General features: G+C 37.2%; 2 protein-coding genes and 1 pseudogene across 2 annotated transcripts; 1 reads left to right on the top strand and 2 right to left on the bottom strand.

Annotated features, from left to right (window-relative positions):
* The first annotated feature begins 637 nt into the window (after positions 1 to 637).
* Positions 638 to 1,593, top strand: LOC134377054 (olfactory receptor 8U3-like; annotated as a pseudogene).
* A 13,058-nt stretch (positions 1,594 to 14,651) lies between these two features.
* LOC134374767 (olfactory receptor 5M9) lies at positions 14,652 to 15,584 on the bottom strand. Its single transcript, XM_063092717.1, has one exon. The coding sequence runs from the start codon at positions 15,582 to 15,584 to the stop codon at positions 14,652 to 14,654; it is 933 nt and encodes a 310-aa protein (XP_062948787.1).
* Positions 15,585 to 23,967: 8,383 nt separating this feature from the next.
* Positions 23,968 to 24,887, bottom strand: LOC134376472 (olfactory receptor 5M3-like). Its single transcript, XM_063095008.1, is given in 2 exon segments — positions 23,968 to 24,317; positions 24,320 to 24,887. Coding segments are annotated over 2 exon segments (918 nt in total).
* Positions 24,888 to 25,318: the final 431 nt, after the last annotated feature.

Genomic DNA, 25,318 nt, shown 5'->3' with positions numbered 1-25,318 from the left:
CAATCACTTTTTAAAAATAGATATTCTAGCCTTACTTACAAGTGCATTTTTGTTTATAATTAGAAAAGCAGTAGTTGACAATAAATTAGTTACATGTAAATTCAAAATTTTCCTGATCCACAAGTAGGAATGTTTAATGGCTTCCCTTTTTCTCCCTTTGAATATACTGCTTAATTTTACATTTAGCATAATGTTTAATGTATTTGATAAAATAGGAAAAAAACCTATTCAAAAATTAGCAAATTACTGCACTAAGATTTTGCTCCATCAAGAATGAAATAAGGGAGCTGAAAACAGAAAATTGTGTTTTTCTCCTTATCCAATATAATTCAATGTTATTTAAATCTGAACTATTAAATATCTTTACAAACACATAGGATTTTTGGTTGGTGTGATTACCTTTCCTATGTCACCTTCAATTGATTTCTTTCTTTTTGGCCCCATAAAATTATAAACAGCCAGAGAATAGAGTTTAAAATGGGATATGTTTTTTACTTCTGATATTCTACTTTAGTGAACAAAATCATCTCATAAGCTAAAACACTCACAAGCTGGCATCTGATTACAATGCCTAGTTCCCAATAATTTGTCTCTTGTCCTGTCTTTTCTTCTTTCAGCAGATAAGAGACTCAAATAAATGGCTGAAGGAAATAGTACCTGGGTGGCAGAATTCATTCTTTTGGGCTTTTCAGTGTGTAGAGAGATTGAAATTACGCTCTTTCTGCTCATTTTAGCAGTATATGCTCTAACTTTGTTAGGAAACATTGGGATGATTTCTTTAATCCAGTTGGATTCTCGACTTCACACACCCATGTACTTTTTCCTCAGTAATCTGGCCTTTGTAGACCTTTGTTATTCCTCATCAGTAGCCCCCAAGTTCCTGCAGACCCTCCTGACCAAGCACAGATCTGTATCTTTCTACGCATGTGCAACATAGCTGGGTTTTTTCCTGACCTTCCTGATATCAGAGATGTTCCTCCTTGTGGTAATGGCTTATGACCGCTATGTGGCAATTTGCAATCCTCTTCTCTACATGGTGATTATGTCCCAAAAAGCATGTATGCGACTGGTATTGGGCCCCTACTTATACAGCTTTTCTGTTGCTTTGCTCCACACAGTAGTTACTTTCCAACTGATCTATTGTGGCCCAAATATAATCAATCACTTCTATGTTCCTTTGATGGCCCTTGTCTGCTCAGACACCGGCCTCAAAGAGATCCTGATTTTCATCTTTGCTGGTTCAACATGATCAGCTCACTAACCACCTTCCTTATCTCTTACTTGTACATTGTGGCTGCTGTTTTGAGAATCCAGTCTGCAGAAGGGAGGTGTAAGGCTTTCTCAACGTGTGCCTCTCATCTGACCGCTGTGACTATATTCTACAGAACTCTGATATTCATGTATCTGCAGCCAAAATCAAATCATTCCCTTGACACAGACAAAATGGCCTCTTTGTTCTACACAATGTTCATTCCCATGCTGAACCCCATGATGTACAGCTTGAGGAATCAAGAGGTAAAGAATGCTCTGAGAAAAGCCATTGAAAAAGGTTATGTCCTGCATCTAACAAACATTAAAAAAAGGATTTCCTGACTTGGAACAATGGCACATGCAGATGTACTGTTTTCAAAATATTTACCTGGATCAAATTCATTTTTGTCATCCTTCATATGAGTAAAATCCTTTGGTACATGAGTTTGTTGTTCATACAACAATCTATAATAAGACAAACTGTTTAAAGAGAAAAAAATCATGGTTTTTAACAAATTACTACTGCTTGGATATGTAACCCTGTTGGCATAGCCCTAGAAATTGCTATGTGACTGAAAAGAAAATTTAGCTGCTACTTTCAAATTTTTTCTGTTTAGTATGTTGGTGGAGGACAAAAGTGGGAACAAGGAAGTGAATTTATTGTGTGTCCCCATGGCATATTATGCAATTGCCTCCTCCTCAGCTGCCTCCTCCTGGATGCAACCATCATTCCTCACTCTGCCTCTGACCACCACTAGATGTACTGCTAGTTAGTCCTTGACATTACACAATGTGGTGGTTGATTTTATGTGTCAACCTGACTGGACTAAAGGATGCCCAGATAGTTGGTAAAATATTATTTCTGGATATGTACATGACAATATTCCAGGAAGAGATTAGATTTGAATTAGTAGACTAAATGAAGAAGATTGTCCTCACCAATGTACACAGGCTTCCTCCAATACATTGAGGGCCCAAATAGAACAAAAAGGTGAAGGAAGAGTAAATCCTCTCTTGCTTCTTGAGCTGTATCATTGTCTTCTCCTGCCCTCAGACATCAGCTGCTTGTTCTTAGGCCTTCAGACTCTGGGACTTAACACCAGCACCCCTCCTCCACCTTGGCTCTCAGGCCTTCAGCTTCAGGCTGTAAGTTACACAATCAGCTCCCCTGATTCTCAGGTCTTTGGACCCAGACTGAGTTACACCATCAACTTCCCTAGTCTTCCAGATGATATTGTGGGACTACTTGGCCTCATACTGACATGAGTCAATTATCTTGATAAATATCCTCATATATGCTACTGGTTCTGTTTCTCCAGAGAATCCTAACTAATATGCATGATTACCATGCCCTTTGAAAGGATGCCATTTTACTGTACAAATTTGAAAGTCAGAATTAGTATTTAGAAGGTCATACTCCCTTTTGTTACCCTATAACAAGCAAAAATGCAGACCTATCTCTAAATTCTCTAAGCAAAGCCATGGTATCCAAATTCTATTTTGAAAATAAAATGCCCTAAGCCTGTTTAAGAAAAACAGGGACACAGTATCAGCCCTAATTCTTTTTGGAAAACCCGTCATACTCTAGCGCAAAATTCACCTCTGCCTTACTAGTCTGCTAATACATCACAAGCCTGAGTTGGGCTTGGACACATACTTTAGGGCTTCAATCTGAGTGACTCATTGGCAGAATGTATTACTTTCTAAAATTTGTCACTCAGTGTCTAATATTGAAAGGTATCTTATCCAGAAAACAGCCATCTTTGACGTAACTAAGACCAACCAAAAATTTCAGTTAGCTATTAGCTTAGGAACTGATAATCATCAATTCCTTGAGGTTAGCAGAGGAATTGAGAATCGAACCACATGGTTGAAACTATCTGGAGATGAAATCGTGCCACAAAAGCACCCTTTACAAAAGTCTATCTCTGCTTATCTCTCATTACACCCTCTTATAATGATTTATCTTAGAAGTTATGCACCTACAATAAAGAATTGAAGCTAAGTTTTCTTGTTCTTTCCTTTCCTAATCAACTGCAAACAAAGGAATTCCAAGAGAAAGGCAAAGTGCTGCAGCTGATTATTAACTCACCTTCTTGCTTAAAGGAAAATTGCACTCACAGTAGTTAGAGATATGAGCCAAGTATTTTTATGTTCCAGGGACGCTTGACTGAGGTTATTGTATTTGAGCTCTCCCTAGGCAATAAGGACTCCAACCATGAAAAAACATCAAGGGTTTGAAGCTGACCAGTCCATCAACTTCAGACTCTATGACAACAAAGCACCTCCCTAGTCCATCATGGGACCCTAATATCTGACTCAGACTCTCTGCTGATCCAAGACCAGCCTCCACCTTTGCCTGCAGGACAAAACGCTTACTTCACATTCCTGCCTCTACCCCAGAACAAGCATCAGAAAACAGGATGATTTTAGCCTGCTCAGTCCCCGGGTGCTGGTTACCTGAATAAAAAGCTTCCAATCCTTGCACCAGTTTTTGGACTTTTGGGTCATTTTAGTGAGAGGAGGAAAGCTGAACCTGTTGCCAGTAACAATATAACCACTGCAACCATTCTGAATGATCGTGGAAAAGTGAGTGAGTGAGTAAGTGAGCAAACAAAATGAACACAATATGGACTGTTTTCCTGCTCACAATGACTCCTGACCTCTGAGGATCCTTTTCCTCCACAGTGGTGACATCCATCACTGTAATAGTGGCCCTACTCTTATAAGCATAGTATACTGGAGTGGTCACATGACTGATGATAAACCAACAACATGTATTTCCTAGGAATTTGAAATTGTAATACTGCAATTCAAGTAAGTCTCAGCTGATCATTAACCTTATGTTAGGTAAATTCTAGAGAGGAGGCTCCATGGTAGACTTCCTTCTACACTAGAAAACAAAGCTGGAGAGCAGGCCCAGGGTCTTAGGTGGGAGCTGAGGGTAGCCACCACCTCTGCCTGGAAGCAAGCAAAAAGCAGAGCATGCCCAGGGCCCTAGGCAGGAGCCAAAAGCAGCTGCCACTTCTGCCCAGAGCGGAACCCTCCAGGGCCCTAGGAGGAGCCAAGGGCAGCATTCCCCACCTGGAAGCAGTCAAGGAGCATGCTTAACATGACACTTCCACACAGGTGTCCCACCACAGCCACCGCCACAGCTATGGCTGCCAAAAAAGTGACTCAATGCCTCAGCAGTAGCTACAGCCACTGTGCAGGTAGCCCACCGGACACTTGGCTGCATTGACACAAGGAGAGGCAACAGTGGAGACCAGAAAACAACTACTCTACTGGATGACCAGAAATCAACATAGAGATTCTTGAAATGCAAACCCATGAAAACATGACACCATCAGAAGAAAAGAGTAATTCTCAAATACCAGACCCTATAGAGCAAGAAACACTTGAAATGACTGAAAAGGAATTCTGAGAAACAATCTTAAGAAAACATATTGAGATATGAGAAGACTCAGTTAGACAACATAATGAAATAAGAAAAAAATATCCAGGATATGAAGGAGGAAATTTACAGAGAGATTAATACCTTATAAAAGAATGTAGAAGAACTCATGGAACTGCTTAACTCAATGAAATAAAAAATGCAACTGGTAGCATAAGCAACAGGCTAGAACAAGCAGAAGAAAGAATTTCTGAGCTTGAAGACAGTCTTTTCAAAATAACCTAGGTAAACAAAAACAAAAATAAAGGAAAGAAAGAAATTTTTGAAATTAAGAAAATCTAAGAGAGTCAGCAGGCAATCTTAAGTGCACGAACATTCTAATCAGAAGGGGAGAAGAAAGGAAAAGGTATGGAAAACCTATTCAATGAAATAATAACAGAAAATTTCCTAGGGATAGGGAGAAATACAGACCTTCAGATCCAAAAGGCTCAAAAATCTCCAATCAGATTCAATCCAAAAGATCCTCTCCAAGACACATTATAGTCAAACTGGCAAAGCTCAAATGAAAAGAAAGAATCTTAAAAGAAACAAGAGAAAAGTGTCAAGTCACCTATAAGGAAGCCCCTATCAGACTAACAGCAGACTTCTGAACAGAAACTCTACAGACCAGAAGGAAATGGATTCACAATACTAAAAGAAAAATACTACCAGCCAAGAATAGTATACCTGGCAAGGCTATCACCCAGAAATGAGGAAAAAATAGTGTATTTCCCAGACAAACAAAGACTATGGAGTCTACCACCACACAACCAGTCTTACAGGAAATTCTCAAGGAAGTCCTGTATCTGGAATCCAAAAGCCAATTATCACTACCACAAATACGTGAGAAAGAACAAAACCCAATGGTAGAACAAAAATGCAAACGAGAAAGAGAAAGAAACTAAATCTTTCCACCACAAAAAAAACACAATGACAATATGATAATGCCCCTGCTTTCTTTCTGATTTTAGTAATTTTGGTCTTCTCTCTTTTTTTCTTGGTCACTCTAGATAAAGATTTGCAAAGGTTGTTGATCTTTTTAATGAATCAGCTTTTGGTTTTGTCGATTTTCTCTATTTTTTTAATTCCCTATTTCATATATTTCTGCTGTAATCTTTATTCCTTACTTATATTTGCTTTTGATTTTCTTTACTGTTCTTTTTCTATTTTCTTAAAGTACATGTTTACATTACTGATTTGAAATTTTTTCTTATTTTTAAAATAGGTGTTTACAAGTCTAAATTTTCCTCTAAGCACTGCATGAGTCCTGCATCCTATAAATTTTGATGTGCTGTGCTTTGATTTTTATCTCAATGTATTCTACAATTTCCCTGTGATTTTTCTTTTTACCCATTGTTTATTTAGGATTGTGTTGTTTAATTTCCACACATTTGTGAATTTTCTAAATAATTTCCTTCTGTTATTGTGGTCAGAAAACCTATTTTCTACAATCTTAGTCTTTTTAAATGTATAAAGACTTGTCTTACAGCCCAAAATAATAAAAATAAATAATTTTTTAAAATAAAAAATAAAATAAAATACAAATAAAAAAATAAAATAAACTCAAGATATCCATAGGTACATGGAAGTAAGCAATGTGATATTGAAGCCCAAAGGAATAAAATTGAAAACTTATTTATATATAAGATAAAAAAGAAGCAGAATGTTGGTCTACAGAAAAAGAAAAATAAAGAAATTTGGACGAGAGATACCCATGTGACGAGAGAGAGAGAGAGAGAGAGAGAGAGACAGAGAGACAGAGAGAGAGAGAGAGAGAGACAGAGACAGAGACAGAGAGAGAGAGAAGATAGTTATCTGTCCCTATAGGCCCAGGTACCAGTTTCTTGTGAGGTCTAGTTGTGTTCTTTGGTCTTGCATTCCATAAAAATCCCTGTTTTTTAAAACTGTTTTTGTTATTTACTTTTATTAAGCCACTTTGGTTTCTGTGGCTTTAAATTGAAGCAACTGTTTGTTTGTTTGTTTGTTTGTTTTATAGACAAGGATGAGGGTACTTCAAGTAGTTTGTGGGAAAATAGAATTAAAAGATGATACAAATCATTCCATGAACTTTTTGAAGTACCTTGTAGGTGGGTGAATGAATTTTAATTAAATACATCTACTGAAGTATAAGACTGTGTTATTGATAGAGTTTGGATGTGTTGTCCCTCCAAAACTTATGTGGAAATCTGATCCCCAATGTGAAGGTGTTGGGAGCTATTTGAGTCATGGGGGTGGATCCCTGATGAATGGATTAATGCTCTCCCTGGGGGTGGGATTAATGACTGAGTTCTCACTCTATTAGTTCCCTGGAGAACTGGTTGTTTAAAAGAACCTGGCACCTCCCCTCTCTCTCTCTTGCTTCCTCTCGCCATGTGATCTGCTTGTACACACTGTCTGTCTGCCACATTTCTCCACAAGTAGAAGCAGACTGAGGCCTGTGCCTGATGTAACTGTCCCAGAATAATAAGCCAAATAAACCTCTTTTCTTTATAAATTACCCAGTTTCAGGTATTCTGTTATAGCAACACATAAATGGACTAATACAGCTATTATGACCTCTGTACTCTGATAGGTGTTGGAATGGAACTAGTGATCCAGGAAATGCTGACATGTTAACAATGGACAAGATGAAGCCAGGCTGATGTTAGGTGCCATGGCTACACAAGCTCTTCCTACCCTGACCTGAATAACCTTTTATTCTTTCATTCCTGGTTTCATCTCATCAGCAGGCTCATGATTCAGATCCAGGCATAACCAGTAATCAAAATCTGTTTGTATTCAAGCTGTGGCATCTCAGCAAAATAGGAAGAAGCTAGCTCTTGGAACATTATGGTTTTGACTCCAAAGCTCATTTGTACCACATGCTGGCTAAGTGACATTGGATAATGTCTCTGATTTCTATCAAATAGATGCCTCAAAACCATATCTGACTGATGGGCAGAAGATGCAAAGTTGCTTTAACATTATTAATTTCTGTGGGAGTGGTGCTCATAAAGCTCAGAATCTCAAAACTGGTTCTGTTCTAGCAAATATTTCATTGAACAAAATAGGAAACTTCTAATTCCCTCCAAATTTGTTTTAATATTATATCACTATGATTAAGTAATAACATAAAACAGAGACTTTTACAGCAGATTTACTGGATTTTAAGTCTCAATTCAATCTCTTAATATTCCTGGGAACTGTGAAATTTACTAAAGTCTGAAAAAATTAAAGGGAGGTAGATAATAACAAAACTCATAAGAAGCAGTACCTGGTAAGCAGATAGTAATCCCCAAACTTACCATATATAATATATATGTAAAATACCGTATATTTTATATACATGTATTGTACATTATGCACTACATAACCAGTAACTCTATATACATAGATGATAGGCTGGCGTGTGTGTATACTTTTTTGTATATGATTGTGGCGACATTACGCAGGATTGTGTCTTCCAGCCTTTAGTCTCATGTTTCTACCTTTTTCTCACATTGACAAGTTACATGGATTATTGCCAGCTAAGCATATTTTTCTTTAATGGAGTCACAACTGTATATAAATAAACATGAAAACTTAATTTTATAAAACCACTGAAAATGGTAAGTCCATGTTAATTGTCATAAATAGAAAGTAATAAAAATTGTAAATAGTCAAACATTTAAAACATCAAAATGTCTGTGTGTGTTATGTAAAACTATCTTGTGTATTATATTTTAGGAATTATTGGCCAAAAATGTATTAGGATTTAATCAGAAGTCTTTATAAATGAAGTTACGTAAAATTATTCCAACTTATAATAAGGTTTATGGTTGGATTTATATTTTAGACACATGAAGACACTATCATATTAAACTATGCATATATTTTAAATTATTTTTATATCTGCCCCACCCAACCCCAACACCATCATTAAATAAGCAATGAGGTGTTCTAAATAGATTACAATCAAGGTACGAATTCTGGACGGAAGAAACTAATTATAATTATTGATTTTGAGTCCTCAAATTGACTCTTTTTGAGGGGAGAGGCATCCATTCATAGAAGAGAAATCAATTTTGGAAGCTGTAACTATCAATCTCCAAAGGTAAGTACTCAAAAATAAAATAATAGCTTTGCTGTTCTTGTTGTTTGTTTTGTAATTCCAAAAATATGACATTAAGTAGCTAAGAAAACTAATAGTTTAGAGCCATATTCGAACTGTGGTTTCTATGAGGCCTCATTTGTCTTCCTGGAAACCAAACAGAAAAGTTAAGTATTAGTTTTCTCGAGCTGCCATAACAAAGTACCACAAAGAGAATGTCTTAAAACAACAAAAATGGATGCTTTCACAGGTCTGGAGGCTAGAAACCTGAAATCGAGGTATTGGCAAAGCCATGGTGCTTCTGAAGGACCATGTTAACAGTTGCCATGTTAGAACTGTGGTTTCTATGAATCCTCATTTATCTCCCTGGCTATACCCTAGGAAGGTGAAATATCATCCCTTCTGCTCTATCTAAGCTTTTTTTGTTTTTCCTTTGGCTGGTGGTTTTACAACAATTCATCTTAATCCAGGAAGCTACCCAGTAGAAGGAGCACAGGGTCCTTTTTCAAAGTTTCAATAATCTTTAAATCCTACTTACATTACCAATCTCAGGTTCTGCCCCTATTTCCTGCAGTCAGAAAATGGCTGCTTTTTTGTCATTATATGTTTGTCCTCACTCTCCAGTTTATTGTATAAGCTCTAAGCTATTTGTTTTCTTAGCTACTTAAGGTCATATTTTTGGAATTACAAAACAAACAATAAGAACAGCAAAGCTATTATTTTCTTTCTGAAGGCTCTAGGGGAAGATTCTTCCTTTCCTCTTTTAACTTCTGGTAAACTAAGCATTTCTTGGTTTGGGGCAGCATAACTCCAATCTCTGCCTCCACCTTCTCATGGACATCTTATATGGTTTGACTGCCCCCTCTAAACCACACGTTGGAATCTAATTGCCATTTTGATATTGAGGTGAGAGTGTTAACAGATAATTAGACCATGAGGGCTTATATATTATGAATGAATGAATGCTATTATCATGACAGTGGGTTTCTGATAAAAGTGGGTCTAGTCCTCCTTTGCCCTCTCTTGTCCTCTTGCCATGTCATGTCTTCTGCCATGTTATTATGCATCAAGAAGGCCTCTGACAGTTGCAGATCCCTTGATCTCGGACTTCCCAGCCTCCAGAAATGTGTAAACTAAACTTCTGCTCCTTATAAATTACTGAGTTTATGGTATTCTGTTATAGCAATGCAAAACAGATTAAGACTGGAACTGGTACCAGAAGTGGGTGAATGATATCATTTGAATGTACCCTCCAAAACACAAGTTGCAATTTAATTGCCATTGTGATGGTATTGGGGGAGGGGGCTGTTTAGAGATAATTAGGCCATAAGGACACCACCCTTACACATTAATTAATTCTGTTATTGTGAAAATGGGCTGCTGATAAAAGTGAGTTGGACTCCCTCTTGCCCTCTCTTTCTCTCTCTCCTGGAGCTGGGATGCTCTTTTTCTTCTGACTTTGGACATCAGAACTCCAGGATCTCTAGCTTGGACCTCCAGGACTTATACAAGCAGCCCCCAGATTCTCAGGCCATTGTTTTTGGACTAAGAATTACACAATAGGCTTCCCTAGTTCTGAGGCTTTTGAACTTAGACTGAGCTACGCTACCAGCATCCTAGGATCTCCAGCTCACAGAATTCCTATTGTGTGTGTGTGTGTGTGTGTGTGTGTGTGTGTGTGTGTGTGTGTGTGTGTGTGTGTGTGTGTGTGTGTGTCTGTGTGTCTGTGTGAGTGTGTGTGTGTGTGTGCTGCCTCTATGTGAAATTGGCTTTGGATCTGGGTAATGATTAAAGGTTGGAAGAATTTTAGCAGCATATTGGAGAAAGCCCAGGTTGCTGTAAATGAAGTGTTAGGGAATATTCTGGTGAGGGTCAGAAGGAAAAAAAAAATGTAAGAAATTTCTGGAACTTCCTAGAGATTACTTAAGTGGATGTGCTTAGAATTTGGTAGAAATATGACCATTCTGATGAAGTCTCATTCAGAAAACAGAAATATCTTATGGGATACTAGAGTAAAGGTTATGTTAGTTATGACATGGCAAAGAATTTAGATGAACTCTGCTAGCACCCTAGGGCTTTATGTGCCCTAAGATATAATTTAAGAGCTATAAACTAGAATATTTGGCAGAAGAAATTTCTAAGCAAACTACTGAAGGAGCTGTGTGTCTACTTTTAATCACATGTAGCAAGGTGCAAGAGAGAAGAAGTGATCTAAAGACAAAATTTTTGATTAAAAGAGAAGGAGTATAAGAAGATTTTGAAAATTTTCAGCCTGGCCACATAAAAGAATAAAATGCATATTTGGGAAAGCAAATCAAGGGTGTGGCAAGCAACTGTTTGCTTAGGAGATTAGTACTGACAGAGGGATCATCAGGACAATAAGAACTACCCTGAAGTCATTTCAGAGATCTCAGAAGCTGCCTCTCTGGCCAAAGGCACAAGCTCTAGGAGGGTAAAATGATTTCAGGGGATAGACCCAGGACATCCTCCACAGGCTCACTGCACAGGGTCTCCTCAGGTCTCTGCTCTGTACATCATGGAGCAACACTTCATGGCCACCCCAGATGTATTGCAAGCAATCCCTGTTGCAGCTGCACCCACTGCTTCAAAAAGTATAAGCCATAAACGTGGCAGCATCTATGTGGTGCTAATTTGGTGGGTGCACAGAATGCAAGAGTTGTAGGGACATGATTTCAAAAAATACAGTGGAGAGCTTGGGGACCCAGGTAGAAACTTGTCACAGGAGCAGAGCTACTGTAGAGTCCATGCCAGGGCAATGTCTAGTGGAGCTGCAGGAGTGGGGTCACCAAGACACCAGAACTGTACAGCTACTAGCATAGAACTCCAGCCCAGGACAACGTCAGGCATGAGACTCCAACCAGTGAGAGCTGTGGTGTGACCTGGGCCTAGCAAAGTGATAAAGCTGGGGTTTCCTGAGGCCTTGGATGCCTGCCCCTGCCCCAGTGTTCCCTGGATATGGGACATGGAATAAAAATAGGTTATTCTGGAACTTTAAGATTTAATATTATTTTCCTGTTGGGTTTTGGACTTACTTGGGACCAATTATCTCTACTTTCTTTTGTTGTTGTTGTTACCTATTTCTCCCTTTTAGAATGGAAATGTCTATCCCATGCCTATCCCATCATTGCGTTTTGGAAGTAAATAACTTGTTTTATTTTATTGGACCACAGCTGGAGAAAATTGGCCTCAGAATGAATTATGCATTGAATCTCATCTATACCATATTTAGATGAGAGTTGGGATTTTGGACTTTTGAGTTGATGCTGTCAGGAGTGAAGACTTTTGGGGCTATTAAGATGAGATGTATTTATTATTTTGTATTCAAGAAGAACATGAGTTTAGGGGGAGTCTAATACCTAATTTTCCCTGAGAATTAGTAAGATGCAGAGGTGAAGTGCAAGGAATCAAATTTCTGAAAAGTATTATAAAAAAATTGAAGGAAGAATTAGAATTACTTAAGTGCTGTAACTAACTAAAACACAGAGACTTAATAAGATAGAATTACATGCCTTTCTCATGCAACAGTGTGAGTTAGGGATTGAGTAAGGTAATCAGACCCACAATATGTGGCTTCCATTAGTTGGCCTAGGTCCACCATTTCAGTGACAATATTTTGGAGTGTATAGAAAGAAGAGAAAGTCCAGGTCTAATGGTCTTGGCCTTGATGATATGACCTTTAAGTTTTACATATAACTTTCTGCTGACAGCTCACTAACAGAAATTAGTAACAAATTTACACCTGGTTAAAAAAGGGAGATGGGAACTATAATCTGTTGATAAATGGCCAGTGTTTTATTTCTATAAAGAAAACTGAAATAGTGGAGATTGAGGAATATCTGCCATAATGATCACAGAAAATGTGGCCTTGGTATTTCGGGTTACAATGTCCATATCTGTGAAAGCAGCAGTTGCTTGAGCAGCCCTTCATTCTGTACTTCACCTTAAGGCTTTAGAAGCAAATTTGGATATTTTAAAAACTTAAAAATTGTTAAGACCAACCAATGGTACTATTTTATCCTGCGCTCAGAATTTTAACTTAGGAAAGAGTCTATACCTCCACCCCGCCTTTCCTCAGACCCATTCTAAGTTACTAGGAACATGGCTACTGTGGATCACATGTTCCCCCTAATTAAGTGAAACTTGACCCCCATCATAACAGTATTAAGAGGGTGGGAAATTTGATTTTGGTATTTGAAAGGTGGGGCCTTTAAGATATGATTGGAAAGTTAGGACAGTGCTCTTGTGAATTAACTAATGCATTCATGGAGTAATTGGTTAGTGGTTTAATGATTTATCAGAGAGTCTTTCTGATGGCTTTATAAGGAGAGCAAGTGAGCACATTAGCCCTCTTGCTCATGCCATGCTCACCATGTGACACCCTGCCTTGCCTGTAGAGTCCTGTAGAGAGTTCCCAACCAAAGAAAGCCTTCACCAGATGTGTCCCCTGGACCTTGGACTTCCCAGCCTCCAAAACTGTAAGAAATAAATTTTCATTCTTTATAAATTACTCTGTTTCAGATATTTTCTTATAAGCAACAGAAAACAAACTAACACAGTAGATCACAGTAAATTTACAGGTAGATTAACACTCTCTGTGTATGAATTAGTCCATCTTACCAGAGCATTACCACAACTACATAGTACTTCTCAGAGTCCTTCTGCACATACACAATTCTGCACACCTTTTAATTGGATTAGCACCTACCCAAGAATAAACTCACACATCAGGAATCACTTCTACAGGAATCCCATTTCCCTTTGAGTTACTAAGTTAGCAAGACTCACCTAGAGTAGACAGATTTACAGTTTATCTACAACAAGAATAGAATGTAGACCAAGTAGGCTGTAGATGCACCAATCTGGATAAATTAAACAGTAAACTTTTGAGGATTTTTTTAACCACACCCAAATGGGGTACCATTTTTATTGTATTGATCACATTTGAAGTCATGCCCAGTACAGTGACATTTACTTGAACAGTGCTTATTTGGTTGATCTACTGTAGGCAATGATCTAAGCTACTAAATAAAGAGTCAAAGAATGTAATGTTAGTGAGAAGATGCTGGAAGCAAACAAAAATTTCAAATCATATTATCAACCAATGGTTTAGGGAGAGAGTACCCTATTGTCAAATATCAGAATTTAAGTTTCAGATAATTCAAACTAGTTTGTCTTTTGGTTAAGATGAGGGCACAAAAATCTTTTGTTAGAGATATTTTATCCTTTGAACATCAGAAAATTAATACTAGAGTCCCTGGAGTACATTTTGAATAGGAAAAGGGACTATTCGAATACAAACATTATTACCTATCATGTAATGCATACTGATGACAAATTTAGGGTTGTATTAAGACACTAGTCAAAGATTCTGACTACAATTTTATTTTCAAAAATACACTTATGTGTGAACATCTTTGACACTTTATAAGTAATAGAGCTTATCAACATTCTATGGTAATAGACAAGAATTGAATTCTTTTTTATCTGCTGAAATTATATATTTTGTATGAAATCTATGTTGACAAACATGTCTATATAGAAAATACCTTAGGAAACAATGTTCAGTTGTAACAAGAGTACCTCCAAATTTACATTTATTTATTTAAAGTTAGTTGTGAGTTCTTCCAGTGACTAACTATACTTAGCACAATTACACACACACTGTGAACGACATCATGTCAGTTTTCATAATATGGTTGCATATGGTAAAGTGTGCTTAGTAATCAGACTCCATTCACGGTGCAAAGCATCACTCTGTTACATTGGATCTTTTAGTGAACATGAGAGTTGCTTTCAAAATGTGCTTTTTGAGCTAGGAGTTGTATGCTTAGTCATTTAAATAGGAACCCACATGCCACAACAATATTTATTGCAGTTTTACTGCCTCAAGTTTGCCTTGATGATTGCTTTGTTGACAGCCTCTTTCACATCCCTGTTTCTCAGACTGTAGATCATGGGATTCAGCATAGGGATCACTGTGGTGTAAAACACAGCCACCATTTTCCCCTGCTCCACAGATTCCTCAGTGGGTCGCCTGAGATACATAAATATGAGGGTCCCATAAAACATGGAAACAGCTGTCAAGTGGGACCCGCATGTGGAGAATGCCTTCCTCTGCCCATCAGCAGAGTGCATGTGTAGCACAGCTACTACAATGAGGGTGTAGGAGATGCACACCACTGAGAGGGAGTAAGTGAAGTTAATTCCAGCAATGACAATCATGGTATATTCTTTGACGTGCTTTCCCCCACAGGCAATTTTGATGAGAGGAGGATCTGCACAGTAGAAGTGGTTGATTTCAAAGTTTCCACAGAAGTACAAGCCATAAGTCCATAGTGTGCACACCAGACTGACAGAGAATCCATAGGTATAAGGCACGGAGATGAGCTGAATACACACCCTCCTGGACATTTTACTGCCATAAAGCAAAGGGTTGCAGATGGCCATGTAGCGATCAAAGGCCATCACTGCCAAGATATAGACCTCCACGTGGACAAGGGCAATGAAAAAGTAGCACTGCACCAAACACCCCACATAAGAAATGGTTTTTTTCTCTGATAATAAGTTTTCCAGCATTTTGGGGGTAACATTGGAGGAGAACCACACATCCACAAAAGACAAATGACTCAGGAAAAAGTACATAGGGCTCTGAAGCTGTGGACTGATGCTGATCAAAATGATCATACCAACATTCCCTAACAGAGTGATGATGTAAACTACTAGGAACACCACAAAAAAGAGAACCTGCAGCTCCTGACGATGGGTCAGCCCAAGAAGAATGAACTCTGTCACATCTGTGAAATTTGTCATTGCCTTGACATAGACCAAGTCTGCATTGGCTATGCAACTTTTTTTAAAGAAAATAGGCTTGTTTTATTCTTGAAACTTTTCAGTTACATTTATCTTTTTTCTAATTCGAATAATTTAAAAACAATGTAGATTTGCACACCATCTGCAACAAAGATTAAATATATTATATTAAAATAAATTGGGCACATAACATAATAGGCACTGGAGTTTTAATTGCGATCTAAGTTCTCTCTTACCATAGATTTCGGTGATTGCAGGTCACCTTCTTTGGCTCATTTTAAGTGTGAAAATAGACATAGGATAACTACAAATTCTGTTCGTGAAATACTCATAGAGCTAAGGTCAGAGATTTCCCTATGTAAAAACATTTGACTTCAATTGATGTATCTGTAGTTCTGTCATTAACAAAATGGTACTTCTATATTGTTTTAGGTATAAAATATGTAAAATAAAGCATCAAAGCTTCTAAAATACATAAACTAATACTATTTCTCCAATTTTGTTTCAGTTACAGTGTAATGTATTTCTCTTCCTCTACATGTAATGATTAGATCTGTGGTAGCAGATTTTGTTTTATTTACCTAAAAATCAAACTTCCTGGCTTAGTAGTTATACAGAACTGATATTCAGGAATAGTCACACCTGTGATTTATTTTAAGTGTCCTGATCTCTAGGTCAGCTTTTTATCATAAAATATTCCAATATAATTGAAGTTTTCTAAGAAAGATTTTTTCTAGTGGCAGAATTCCAGCTTTATAATGTTTATAAGAAAACTTTTGTTGAGTGTTCACTAAATCTTTTTTTTTTTTTTTGTCTTTTTTTGTGACCGGCCACACCCCGCTCAGCCAGTGAGCGCACCGGCCATCACTTATATAAGATCCGAACCCGCAGAGGGAGCACTGCCACACTCTCAGCGCCACACTCTCCCGAGTGCGCCAAGGGGTCGGCCCCACTAAATCTTTTTCATGGTGTAGGTCCTATGATACAGATTCTATTAGCTTGCCCATTTCACAAGGAGGATGCTAAAACACACACAGATTGAGAAGGTCTCCCCGGGTCAGACATCTACTAATTGGCAGGATCGAGATGCAAACCTATTCATTTTCCTTCAGTGTTGTATCCTTAATAACCTTCTATTTGCTTGTTTGGTAACCTATATTATCATTATATTTCTTTTTATCTAAAGTTCAATTTGATGATTTTCTGAGTCAGAGAGAGTTGTCCTTTTAATAGTTTATCCTTGATGGACTAGAAGCCCTTTATGACCCCAGAACAGGCTGGACTAAAGAGAGAGCAGACCACTTCTTTCTACCCCTCCAAGTTTAGGTGATCCCATTGATCTAAGATCAGATGACAAGTGACTTCTGGGAGAAAACCAGTTTGTTACATAGATGTGTATTATCTATCAAAAATATTAAGAAGACAGAACATGCAATTTACAACTAAGAAACTAAATTCATTTCTATTAACATTTCATGTCCCATGAAGAAAAACAGTAAAAGCATAAATTACAGAAGAGTTCATTCCCACAGACTCAATATCTCAAATGCCATTTATACATATTTTAAAACAATAATGGAAAAGTCCATAGTTTTTATCTAAAGAAGAGTGAAAAGACAAAACATGAGAAATAAAGTTTTATAAATCTCCATCATAAGCTGATTCTTACAAAGTTTCAAATAAACTATAGAGGAAATAAAAAAAAATCCCAGTGATATAAATCCACAAAATCACACATTCTAACAGCAACTATGTCTATGAATAAGGTCTTAGTTTTCTTTTAAAAACAGGTGTTAAAGACTTGACTTGCATTAATCTGTATTGCAAATAATGCATAATTTGCAGACCTACCTTTAGCAGACAGAACAGCAAATGGTACTTTTTTACTCTTTATAATGGAGTCTTGAACATTGGGAATATTGGGAACATCTCCCTAAGGATGTATCCAGGTAATTATGAGAAAAATAACTATCACAATTTTAGAAACTTCTCAGAGGTAGGAGAAGTTAAGGAGTGCTGATGAGAAGAATAATTAGTAAATAAAATTAAGAGATCAAAGTTTTTGACATCATGATATAATCTGTCTCCCACTTTCACATGGGTGCTTTCTATTTCATTCACACATTGGCAATTATGCATCCCAGCAAATATTATTGGTGTGAATAATGTAAAATTCTTCTTTCTGTTCTGCAATTGGTCTAAAGGCACCATCTGTGAAAATACACGATCATAGCAATGCAAGTTCTGTGCATCTGATGGTTGTTTTCTGTTGTCAGATGTCTCATCGTGTAGACTACTTGGCAGCATTTGGTAGAAGGAGTCTCAGTAGTGGGCATTGTTAAAGTAGGACACAGATTTTGAAGTAGACACACCTGGAATCAAACTTTGGCTCTAACAGTTTAACCATGTGACTGTATTAGTCCGTTTCTGTTGCTTATAACAAAATACTCTGAACAGGGTGATTTATAAGAAAACAAAATTTATTGCTTACAGTTTTGGCAGCTAGGAAGTCCAAAGTCCAAGGAGCACATCTGGTGAGGGTCTTGGTGGTGACGACAGTGACACAGGGTATCACACTGTGAAATGATGGAGCAGAGAGAGAGCAGAAAGACCAACCTCTACATTCACTCTCCTTTTAAAGCTCCCCGAACCACCTCCCTGACTGCCATTATTAATCATTCACTAGGTCATGGTCCTACAATCTAATCAACTCTTCAAGGCTCCACCTTTCAATTACCATAATGGGACTTCCCACCCTCTTAACAGTCACAGTGGGGGCCAACTTTCTAATACAAGAAATTTCGGGGACAAAATTCAAGCTTCAGTGAGTTTTGTAGGGGCATAATTCAATCCACCACAGTGACCTTGGGTAAGTGATACATTTCCCCAGCATACCCTGGCCTCTGCATACTCATCTGTAGAAAGCAGAAACTACTGTCTAACACTGTGGTTGTGATGATCTCAGACACTACAGAGAGAACTCTCTTTTCAACACCTACAGCAGATGAAATACTAAAAAAAATGGCATTATTTTTCTAGTTTTCATTTCCAAACAGATTACAAGTATTATCTCACCACCTCTATTGGATTATGACTAATATTACCATTATTTTGAAAACTAAAAACATGCATATGTAAAATAACTATGAAGTTAGGTTTTCAACCAATTTTAAATATCTAATAAGTTGGAGAAAAAACAAAGGTTGTTCATAAACTTTAAACTATATACTACCTCAATTTAGTCTGAAAAACTTTGTACACAATTTTATGCAGGCAAAGTTTTTTTTCTGTATCATTTAATGCCCAAGTACCGAGAAATCCTGAGTTTCTCTTTGTTACAGGGGCTACTCCACTCCTGTCTGAGGCTCCCCCAAATTTGATATCAAATTCCCAGCTCTGGCTGCCTGCCCCCAGACAATAAAATAAAGAATCCAAAAGTCAAATGTTGGTGAAAATGGAAATCGGCTTTTATTCAGGAATGCATATGACATGAGGAGAGATGTTAGGCTAACTCGTTTCTCTGGTAAACCTGAAGGAGAGTGGCCAGGCTAAAGCCATCTCAAAGACTCGGGTTTACTGAAGGGTTTTTAAAGAGCAGGGTGAAAGAATGGAATATGGGAAATAAAAAGCAGGAGGGAAGGGCATGTAGCAGAGAGGGCTTCATGCAGGGTCTCAGGTTCAGGTCTTCGCAAGACTCCGTCTGGTTTCTGCTTCCATCCTTATCTCAGGGTCTGGGTAGTATGTGCAAGTTTGCAGCTTCACGCTGGCTGGAAAACAACTTTACATTCATGTAAATAATGTCATTATGCCCCATAACCAAGGTCCAAAATATAAAATAACTATGGGAAAAGATGGAACTCAGAGAAATGCATGCCAAGAAAAAAACTGGGTCTTTTTAAAATTTGCCGACAGCCTGAGCGGTTTTAGGTTCCAACATGGCTTCAGTCCTGTTCACTCCAACATATCCACCTACCGTAGAATGTCAAAAGACAAAATTACAACGAATTTTGTTCAAAGATCTTAAATGGCTTGTATTTGCAATTCTAGAATCGGTCAACACCTCCTTCTATAAAGTAGAATGTACGTTCTGATGAGCTGAGCAGAGGAGGCTGGGAGACACAGAAAACAAAAAGCGGGTTGCTTGCTTTAAAGTTACTTTCCCCATAAAGGTGAAAGCAAAAGGGACTTCCTTACCATGCCGGCTAAAACTAGCTTGTTGGAAGATCTGTTTATTTTCTCTCACTTTCCTAATATCTTGGGAGGTCAGTTAACCAGCTTAGTTTCAGCTTGGTGACACGGAACTTTAGTATAAGTGACTCCATTTAGGTTTGGTCTGTTGGGCTTAGTGCAGGAGCTCAGTCCTAACCAACAGCCTCCTGTAAATTTTATTTAACAGCTGAAAGGCCAAGGAATTTTTACTTAATGTACCATATCTCAAGAACATGTAGATTGGAAAAGGGGAGAGAGAGAGAGAGAGAGAGAGTGTGTGTGTGTGTGTGTGTGTGTGTGTGTGTGTGTGTGTGTGTGTGTGTGAGTGTGTGTGTGTGTGAGTGTGTGTGTGTGTGTGTATTAGACTGGGAAAGAGTGAGAAGTAGAGACAGAAAGAGACAACTTGGCTTCATAGATGTTGGAGATGTTTAACTATAATTAAGTTGATAGATACAGAAATAACTGTAACAACACTATTCTTAAAAACATTTTACAGGAATATCTTGAATTTCAGCCAACAGAAAAATTACTTTAAGCTCTGCCAAATAATGGAGACTCATGGGAATTATGAGCCAGAAAAGACCATGGAGATCAGAGACCACACCTAAAAAAGTAACTGGATGAGTGAGAAAAAGTGACTCGTCCACGGTCACCCACAAATTCATTTGAAATTTGGGAGCTATAGCTCAAATCAAATACGTGATTTATTTTATTTTTATTTTTTTATTTTTTATTTTTTTATTTTTTTTTTATTTTGTCGATATACATTGTGGCTGATTATTGCTCCCCATCACCAAAACCTCCCTCCCTTCTCCCTCCCCCCCTTCCCCCAACAATGTCCTTTCTGTTTGCTTGTCGTATCAACTTCAAGTAATTGTGGTTGTTATATCTTCTTCCCCGCCCCCCCGGTTTTGTGTGTGTGTGTGTGTGTGTGTGTGTGTGTGTGTGCGCGTGCGCGCGTGTGTGTGTGTGCGTATGTGTGTGAATTTATATATTAATTTTTAGCTCCCACCAGTAAGTGAGAACATGTGGTATTTCTCTTTCTGTGCCTGACTTGTTTCACTTAATATAATTCTCTCAAGGTCCATCCATGTTGTTGCAAATGGCAGTATTTCATTCGTTTTTATAGCTGAGTAGTATTCCATTGTGTAGATGTACCACATTTTCCGTATCCACTCATCTGATGATGGACATTTGGGCTGGTTCCAACTCTTGGCTATTGTAAAGAGTGCTGCGATGAACATTGGGGAAAAGTTATACATTCGACTTGATGATTTCCATTCCTCTGGGTATATTCCCAACAGTGGGATAGCTGGGTCGTATGGTAGATGTATTAGTGAACATGCAGAACGAGAAATCAAGAAAGCCTGCCCATTTACAATAGCCACCAAAAAAATAAAATACTTAGGAATTGAGTTAACCAAGGAGGTGAAAAATCTCTATAATGAGAACTACAAACCACTGCTGAGAGAAATTAGAGAGGATACAAGAAGATGGAAAGATATCCCATGCTCTTGGATTGGAAGAATCAACAAAGTGAAAATGTCCATACTACCCAAAGTGATATACAAATTCAATGCAATCCCCATCAAAATTTCAAAGACATTTTTCTCAGAAATAGAAAAAACTATCCAGACATTTATATGGAACAATAAAAGACCACACATAGCCAAAGCAATGCTGAGCAAAAAAAATAAAGCTGGAGGCATAACACTACCTGACTTTAAGCTATACTACAAAGCTATAATAACCAAAACAGTATGGTACTGGCATAAAAACAGACACACTGACCAATGGAATAGAATAGAGAATCCAGAAATCAACCCACACACTTACTGCCATCTGATCTTTGACAAAGGCACCAAGCCTATTCACTGGGGAAGGGACTGCCTCTTCAGCAAGTGGTGCTGGGATAACTGGATATCCATTTGCAGGAGAATGAAACTAGATCCATACCTCTGATCGTATACTAAAATCAACTCAAAATGGATTAAGGATTTAAATATACACCCCGAAACAATAAAACTTCTTAAAGAAAACATAGGAGAAACACTTTAGGAAATAGGACTGGGCACAGACTTCATGAACACGACCCCAAAAGCACGGGCAACCAAAGGAAAAATAAACAAATGGGATTATATCAAACTAAAAAGCTTCTGCACAGCAAAAGAAACAATTAACAGAGTTAAAAGACAACCAACAGAGTGGGAGAAAATATTTGCAAAATATACATCTGACAAAGGATTAATATCCAGAATATAAGGAACTCAAACAACTTTACAAGAAGAAAACAAGCAACCCAATTAAAAAATGGGCAAAAGAGCTAAGTAGGCATTTCTCTAAGGAAGATATACAAATGGCCAACAGACATATGAAAAAATGCTCAACATCACTCAGCATCCGGGAAATGCAAATCAAAACCACACTGAGATACCATCTAACCCCAGTTAGGATGGCTAAAATCCAAAAGACTCTGAACGATAAATGCTGGCGAGGTTGCAGAGAAAAAGGAACTCTCATACACTGTGGGTGGGACTGCAAAATGGTGCAGCCTCTATGGAAAATGGTATGGAGGTTCCTCAAATATTTGATTTAACCCCTGACCTTGACATCATCATTCCTCATGTAACATTGAAGTGACTCTCCACAAAAGTAAAAATGGAAAGCATTTCAGCTCTGATAAAGGTAACAAATGTCATCCAAAGATGCCTACCAATAGACTATAAATATTAAAATGCTTTCAGAACATATTTCAGATTTCTTAGCAGTATCATCTAATTTGACATATCAAGTATTCCTCAAAAGTGACAAATAAATGTCCATTGCCAAAATAAATTACTTCTAAATAACCAGAAAATAAATCTTATATAAGTTAGAGTTGAAAATATTTATGAATTTTAAGTTTTACAACTATAGCCAAATTAATATTAGAATTGTCTAAATCAGCAATTTGCTCATATATGCAAGTGAATTTAAAGAATTGACCATGATGTATATGTATGTATGTGAAATTAGTTTATATGCATTTCTAATTTTCCTAGAAGAAAATAAAAACTCAATAATGGACAAAGGACAATGTTCTCTCAATGCTTCAATATTGTCTTATATTTGCAGCTTTGAAAATTAATTTGTAATTACTTAACTGTATAATTTAAGATGTGCAAATTTCTTCAGCTATGTATTTTCTGCACCAAAATAATAGGTGATTTATTTATTTATTTGTTTGTCTGAAGACATAGACTTTAATGAAGTAAAGGGTTGCCTTATACTTGTACTCCATGAAATGTGGTACTAGAGAGATATCAAATTATGTAAATATTATTATGCAGGAAATTTTGTTATTGTTAACAACAAATAGGCCATTCTAAATATTTTCTTTCAAATTCAAAAATTATCTAAAATATGTAAGTACCATATCTTATTCACAGATGCACAAAATATTCCACATCAACATCAATTTAATTTACCAGTGGAAATCTGAAGAACTCTGCTTGTACAATGACACATCCACCCATTAATTCTACCCACTCTGGTCAGACAGAAGACACTGGCAGGGGCACATGAGAAATGTAGTCTTTTCCCTGGAAACCTTAGAGTTAAAACATGGAAGTTATTGTCTCTTAAGAAACACACATACACACACACACACACACAAAGAAAAAATGATTAAATGTAATAGTATTGCTATTTTCAATGTAGTAGTCCTTGAACAGACCTGACCTCACAAAATGAAGGAACCATTAAACAATAAGCAGTCTCATAACTGTTAGTGAGACTACCATTTTTATGTCCTCATACTAGGAAACTAAATAAAATATGTTGCTATGTTTTTCTGCCCCAAATTCATTTCTGAATGTGAAAATAAATATTTCCCAAATTTATCCACTGCACTTTTGAATAAGAAAAACAAAGTGTTTGGTTCTACCTAAGCATTTGAACAATTTCAATTAGTGCACCTATGAACACTGATACAATTCACCTTTTCAATTAATTAATGAATTTATTTTTAATTAATCTTTATTATTTACATCAACAGGAATGGGTCAGTCTACTTTATTTTGGTTATTTGAATTGCTTTATTTTTCCTATGTAACAGCCAAAAAAGTCTCTATGTACTGGGAAATAATGTCACCAAACAAATAAATAATAGATGGCAAAATTAACTCAATATTATTTATTTTGTTGAACACGTTCTGCTGATCACTTTGTTCATGGCTTCTTTCACATCTTTCTTCCTCATGGGATTCAGCATGGGGATCACAGTGGTATAGAACACGGCTACCATCTTCCCCTGCTCCACGGAGTCCTCTGTGGGACGTCTGAGATACATAAAGATCAGAGTCCCATAAAATATGATGACTGCTGTCAGATGGGACCCACAGGTGGAAAAGGCCTTCCGCCTCCCTTCCACAGAGTGCATCCGTAAAATGGCAACAAGAATGAAGAGATAAGAGATGATAATTACAGTCAGGGAATATGTGAAGTTAATGCCTGCAAGTATTATCATTGTATATTCTTTTAAAAAGTCCCAGCTCAGGCCATTTTGATGAGAGGTGGGTCTGCACAGTAGAAGTGGTTGATCTCAATCTTCTCACAAAAGTGCAAGCCATAAGTCCATAATGTTGCTGCCAGACTCGTCAGAAACCCATATATGTAAGGGAAAGAGATTAGTCGAATACAGACAACCCTTGACATTTTGCTCCCATAAAGCAGAGGGTTCCCAATTGCCATGTATCTATCAAAGGCCATTACAGCAAGAATAAAAATTTCCACATGGACAAGGGCAATGAAGAAGAAACACTGTACTAAACAACCAGCATAAGAAATTGTTTTAGTCTCTGATAACAGGTTTTCCAACATTTTAGGGGTGACATTGGAAGAAAACCACACATCAACAAATGACAGATGACTGAGAAAAAAGTACATGGGGCTGTTAAGCTGTGTAATGACTTTAATTAACATGATCATGCTGATATTGCTCATCAGGGTGATAATGTAGACAACAAGAAAAATTATGAAGGAGAGAACTTGCCATTCCCGATCACTGGTTAATCTCAAAAGAATGAATTCTGTCACATCTGTGAAATTGAGCATTTTCTCAATTCTAAGCCAATAGAAGTTAGAAATCTCTGTGACAACTAAAATAAAATAAGTGAAAAAAATTAGGCATTGTTTATTTATTAATTTATATCTTTATCCACACCCTTTTCCCCCTTTTGTTGGTTCCTTTAATAAATATCTATGACTACACTTTGTCATTCTTTTTTCTTTTTCCTTTTTTTACTTTGACATTCTTTTCAGTCAAACTTTTTTGAGCACCTGTTATTAAAGAGACCCTCTAAAGGTTATTATGATAAATAAATAGATGCTATTACGTAACAGTTATACAAAGTATTGTCACTGAAACATGCCAATATTAAGTACTGTGATTAGTCATATGTCCAAGACTACTACTTAAATATCCTTTGTTCCCAGTGCTGGCATGTTTGGTCATTTTGTATTTCTAAGCTAATTATAAGTGATTA

The sequence above is a fragment of the Cynocephalus volans genome, chromosome 4 (genome assembly GCF_027409185.1).
Source record: "Cynocephalus volans isolate mCynVol1 chromosome 4, mCynVol1.pri, whole genome shotgun sequence".
Lineage (NCBI taxonomy): Eukaryota > Metazoa > Chordata > Mammalia > Dermoptera > Cynocephalidae > Cynocephalus > Cynocephalus volans.
Note: the sequence above shows the minus strand (reverse complement) of the source record. Positions and strands in the feature narration are given on the sequence as shown.

What these genes read in the sequence shown, in the direction of transcription:
- LOC134374767 (XM_063092717.1), bottom strand. Translation starts at nt 15,584, where the DNA reads ATGACAAATTTCACAGATGTGACAGAGTTCATTCTTCTTGGGCTGACC.